At 53.4% G+C, this 5925-nt stretch overlaps 1 protein-coding gene across 2 annotated transcripts in view; it reads right to left on the bottom strand.

The window, feature by feature from the left end:
- Nucleotides 1-5572, bottom strand: part of LOC106592811 (mucin-19) — a 25800-nt gene extending 20228 nt beyond the window's left edge. The window contains exons 1-3 of one of the 2 annotated variants that reach the window (XM_045713771.1): nucleotides 4919-5571; nucleotides 2647-2810; nucleotides 1-2376 (exon numbers count right to left, since the gene is read on the bottom strand). The exon at nucleotides 1-2376 is cut by the window's left edge and continues 178 nt beyond it. In XM_045713771.1, coding sequence (XP_045569727.1) covers nucleotides 1-2376; nucleotides 2647-2693 — 2423 coding nt within the window. In that variant the 5' untranslated portion in view covers nucleotides 2694-2810; nucleotides 4919-5571. Of the gene's footprint in view, nucleotides 2811-4918 lie in introns of both variants that reach the window. The other variant, XM_045713770.1, reaches the window with a different exon arrangement.
- Between the last annotated feature and the right edge of the window lie 353 nt (nucleotides 5573-5925).

Raw genomic sequence — 5925 nt, forward strand, 5'->3', positions numbered from 1 at the left:
CCCCCAGAGGTCATCCCCGGGGAAGTCGAGGGGCAGGGGGACGAGGTAGTCTGGTTGGCGTGGTGGCAGTCCGATAGCATCTGGTTGTGGTTGGTCGCCATCTGGAAGTGGGAGGAGTCCGGAATGTTGACGCCATTGTGCGACCCCATCGCCATGACGATGACCCCGGGTGGTAACCCCAACATTCCAGCGGGGAAGTTTGACATGTTGACCCCGTTGGCTCCTCCTCCTCCTCCATTGCAGCTGCTGTTGCGATCTGATAGGCTGAGCATGTCCTGGTGGGTGTGGCCTTGTTTGGTCATGTGATCGGTGGCTGTGTAACTCGACAGGAAGTTGTTATTCCCGTGGTGATGATGAGTTTCCTGTCCCTGTGAGGAGGAGGCGTGTCCTCCATGTCCTCCGTGCTGCTTCCCGTCTCCGCCGCCGGTCCGGTGGGGGTGGGGCTGCATGTGCGTTGCCAAGGGCGACGGGTGCGTTGTGGGAGGAGCCAGGGGTGTGGCCTGATGTACTGGAGGTTTCCGCCCCCACAGCATCGCCGCTGCATTGATGTTCATGTTGACGTTATCATGGCAACCCCACGGCGTCACTCCCGCTACGCCCACCCCAAGCCTGCCGCCGGGGAACATGGGAGGAGTGATACGGGCAAGCTTGGCCGACTGAGGGAAATTCATGCTGTTAACAGCGTTCATGTTCACGTTAGTTTTAGCATAGAAGTTAGCAAAAGATCGGTATCGCTCCATCTCAGCCGTATAGTCCAAGACCGGGGTTAGACCGCAACCGTCCATGGTGACCGCACAGCACTGACCGTGTGTGGTTGAGGAGTGGCTGTGAACGCTGTGGTCGTATTGACTGAAACCGTTCTCTACACAGATGGACCTGGTCAGACCGTTCTCTACACAGATGGACCTGGTCAGACCGTTCTCTACCCCACTGGACCTGGTCAAACCGTTCTCTACACCACTGGACCTGGTCAGACCGTTCTCTACACCACTGGACCTGGTCAAACCGTTCTCTACACCACTGGACCTGGTTAGACCGTTCTCTACACCACTGGACCTGGTCAGACCGTTCTCTACACCACTGGACCTGGTCAAACCGTTCTCTACACCACTGGACCTGGTTAGACCGTTCTCTACACCACTGGACCTGGTCAGACCGTTCTCTACACCACTGGACCTGGTCAGACCGTTCTCTACACCACTGGACCTGGTCAAACCGTTCTCTACACAGATGGACCTGGTCAGACCGTTCTCAACACAGATGGACCTGGTCAGACCGTTCTCTACACAGATGGACCTGGTCAGACCGTTCTCTACCCCACTGGACCTGGTCAGACCGTTCTCTACACAGATGGACCTGGTTAGACCGTTCTCTACACCACTGGACCTGGTCAGACCGTTCTCTACCCCACTGGACCTGGTCAGACCGTTCTCTACACCACTGGACCTGGTCAGACCGTTCTCTACACCACTGGACCTGGTCAGACCGTTCTCTACACCACTGGACCTGGTCAGACCGTTCTCTACACAGATGGACCTGGTTAGACCGTTCTCTACACAGATGGACCTGGTCAGACCGTTCTCTACACAGATGGACCTGGTCAAACTGTTCTCTACCCCACTGGACCTGGTCAGACCGTTCTCTACACCACTGGACCTGGTCAGACCGTTCTCTACACCACTGGACCTGGTCGGACCGTTCTCTACACCGCTGGACCTGGTCAGACCGTTCTCTACACAGATGGACCTGGTCAGACCGTTCTCTACCCCACTGGACCTGGTCAGACCGTTCTCTACACCACTGGACCTGGTCAGACCGTTCTCTACACCACTGGACCTGGTCAGACCGTTCTCTACACAGATGGACCTGGTCAGACCGTTCTCTACACCACTGGACCTGGTCAGACCGTTCTCTACACCACTGGACCTGGTCAAACCGTTCTCTACACAGATGGACCTGGTCAGACCGTTCTCTACACCACTGGACCTGGTCAGACCGTTCTCTACACCACTGGACCTGGTTAAACCGTTCTCTACACAGATGGACCTGGTCAGACCGTTCTCTACACCACTGGACCTGGTCAGACCGTTCTCTACACCACTGGACCTGGTCAAACCGTTCTCTACACCACTGGACCTGGTTAAACCGTTCTCTACCCCACTGGACCTGGTCAGACCGTTCTCTACACCACTGGACCTGGTCAGACCGTTCTCTACCCCACTGGACCTGGTCAGACCGTTCTCTACCCCACTGGACCTGGTCAGACCGTTCTCTACACAGATGGACCTGGTCAGACCGTTCTCTACCCCACTGGACCTGGTCAGACCGTTCTCTACCCCACTGGACCTGGTCAGACCGTTCTCTACACAGATGGACCTGGTCAGACCGTTCTCAACACAGATGGACCTGGTCAGATCGTTCTCTACACAGATGGACCTGGTCAGACCGTTCTCAACACCACTTGACCTGGTCAGACCGTTCTCTACACCACTGGACCTGGTCAGACCGTTCTCTACACCACTGGACCTGGTCAGACCGTTCTCTACACCACTGGACCTGGTCAGACCGTTCTCTACACAGATGGACCTGGTTAAACCGTTCTCTACACCACTGGACCTGGTCAGACCGTTCTCTACACAGATGGACCTGGTTAGACCGTTCTCTACACAGATGGACCTGGTCAGATCGAACATGACCACAGGAAACACGATTAGAGAAAGTGGCGTTGTGGTCAGTCTCTGGTCCCGTCACTCTGGTCACGTTGGTCAGTCTGGAGGATAGTTAACCCTTTATGGTCTCAGCAGACCTCTCTGGAGGAGAGAAACGGAGAGAGAAGAAAGTAAGCATTTTAATGGTCAACTTTACATACGGTATATACACATACAGTATATACAACAATAAAATATGCATATTCATCCATGTAGAAATTAGAAATGGGTTAAATACATGTAGATTACCTCAACATTAGCAAGGATCTATTTTTTAATTTGACCTTTATTTAACTAGGCAAGTCAGTTAAGAACAGATTCTTATTTTCAGTGACGGCCTAGGAACAGTGGGTTAACTGCCTTGTTCAGGGGCAGAACGACAGATTTTTACCTTGTCAGCTCAGGGATTCAATCTTCCAACCTTTCGGTTACTAGTCCAACGCTCTAACCTCTAGGCTACCTGCCGCCCCTATCCACTGTCTAGTTTGACATGGCTATATCCTGTCTTAGTTTGACCTGGCTATATCCTGTCTAGTTTGACCTGGCTATATTCTGTCTAGTTTGACCTGGCTATATCCTGTCATTTTCTTCTCTATCTGCAATACCTCATCCTCCTTTCTGTTCCTCCCTGGCCCCTCAAAACTTTCCCTCAACCCTCTCTCTCTCTCAGGGTTTCTGGTTTCAGTGCTTTCACTCTCCTCTTCCCCCCATCTCTCTCTTTCTCTCTCTCTCTCTCTCTCTCTCTCTCTCGAATGGACAAATCTGATATGTTACAGGAATGTTCTTCCGACAACAGTAAAATAACTTCCCCTGCACCAAGCCCAGAGTGTGTTTCTGTGTGAGTGTGATAAGACTCATTGGTTTGGATCAATATTTGATGTACTCGTCAGTGACGAACCCTGCAGGTGTGTGTCCATGTATCCTCTAAATTATATGTAAAAAAATGATCTTAGAATCCATCCATATGACGCTGCGTGTGGGGGGGGGCATCATCATCAGACAGGTCCTGCGACCAGATGACCTCATCATCACGAGACAGGTCCTGCGACCAGATGACCTCATCATCACGAGACAGGTCCTGCGACCAGATTACCTCATCATCATCAGACAGGTCCTGTGACCAGATGACCTCATTATCACGAGACAGGTCCTGCGACCAGATGACCTCATCATCACGAGACAGGTCCTGTGACCAGATGTCCTCATTATCACGAGACAGGTCCTGCGACCAGATGACCTCATTATCACGAGACAGGTCCTGTGACCAGATGTCCTCATTATCACGAGACAGGTCCTGTGACCAGATGACCTCATTATCACGAGACAGGTCCTGCGACCAGATGTCCTCATCATCACGAGACAGGTCCTGTGACCAGATGTCCTCATCATCACGAGACAGGTCCTGTGACCAGATGACCTCATTATCACGAGACAGGTCCTGCGACCAGGTGATCATCATGAGACAGGTCCTGTGACCAGATGTCCTCATCATCACGAGACAGGTCCTGCAACCAGATGACCTCATCATCATGAGACAGGTCCTGCGACCAGGTGATCATCATGAGACAGGTCCTGCGACCAGATGACCTCATCATCATGAGACAGGTCCTGCGACCAGCTGATCATCATGAGACAGGTCCTGCGACCAGCTGATCATCATGAGACAGGTCCTGCGACCAGATGACCTCATCATCATGAGACAGGTCCTGCGACCAGCTGATCAGGTCCAGAGGAAATAAAATAACAAATCCATTCCATCATCAAACTGTTCCAGACAGACCGGTCTATAAAATGACTGGTTTCCTCTCATGTCTTCTCTCTCTCTCTCTCTACTCTCTCCTCGTCTTTCTATCACTCCGTCTTTCTTGCTCTCTCGCTCTCTCCTTTTCTCTTTCTCTCTGTGTGTGTGTGTGTGTGTGTGTGTGTGTGTGTGTGTGTGTGTGTGTGTGTGTGTGTGTGTGTGTGTGTGTGTCTGTGTGTGTGTGAGGCCCGTTGCCCCCAGGGCTAGAGCTAATTCCCCTCTCTGTCTGTTCAGATGGCAGGCAGCCTGAGCGGTGGAAGGTCACCAGCTGAGGAAATTGAACCTCCCCAGTGAGCCAACCCCTGTCTCTCTCTCTCTCTCTCTCTCTGGTACAGCCCCGTAAAGACAGACAGCATGCAGCTATAGAGAAGCAATGTGTGAAAGAAGATGGACGCTGTTACCTACTCACCGGGTCCCGGAGGGGAGAGGAGGCGGGAAGCGCGAGCACCCACCGTGGAGCAGCATGTCTGTCTGTCTCTGTCTGGCAGGGAGCAGCAACGGGGAGGAGAGGAGAGGAGGAAAGGGAGGGGGGCTGCCTCTCCTCTGTAAACGTTACCCGCAGGGTTAAAACCAAACGGCAGGAAACGGGTAGAAGTCTCCAGCGGGCTAAAGCGCCGTGGCGACCTGTGGGGCTAGCAGGAGAAAAACAAGGGGATAATAATGAATAATGGCGGAGAGACGGGAGGGAGGGCAGACTGATAAGGCACGCGCTATGCCTTCCGTGCGTCCTCGAAGACGAGCCGTGAGTGACGGGAGGGGAGGAGGACGGGAGGGGGGGCACGCGACGGTGACGGTATAACAGGGCTCCTCCCGGGGCGCTCGCGGTGGAGAGGAGAGGGGGGAGGTGTTATTGTGTGGGCGAGGAGAGTGTTCGTTTCAGCTCATTTGGCTCAGCTCGCGCCCTCCCGTGTCTCTGTCTGTCTGTCGCTGCGTGAAGGCTGATTGGTGCAAGGTGAGGAATGGATGAACCCCAGCCGATCATTGGCTAAGAATCACTATAGAGACATTAGAGAGAGTTGGAGGGAGAAAGAGATAAGGGAAAATAAAGAGGTAAAGAGAGAAGGAAAAAGAACAGAGAGGTGAGGAAAGAATGAGAGGGGTAAAGGGACAGAGAGAGGTGATGAGAGAAAGATAGGTGAGGAGAGAAAGAGAGGTGAGGAGAGAAGGATAGGGGGAAAGGGACAGAGAGAGGTGAGGAGAGAAAGAGAGGGGAAAGGGACAGAGAGAGGTGAGGAGAGAAAGAGAGGTGGGGAGAGAGAGAGGTGGGGAGAGAAAGAGAGGTGGGGAGAGAGAGAGGTGGGGAGAGAAAGAGAGGAGGGGAGCGAGAAAGAAAGAGAGGAGGGAGGGGGGAGGGAGGGAGGGAGGGAGGGAGGGAGGGAGGGAGGGAGGGAGGGAGGGAGGGGGTCCAGCTTGATC

The sequence above is a fragment of the Salmo salar genome, unplaced genomic scaffold (genome assembly GCF_905237065.1).
Source record: "Salmo salar unplaced genomic scaffold, Ssal_v3.1, whole genome shotgun sequence".
Lineage (NCBI taxonomy): Eukaryota > Metazoa > Chordata > Actinopteri > Salmoniformes > Salmonidae > Salmo > Salmo salar.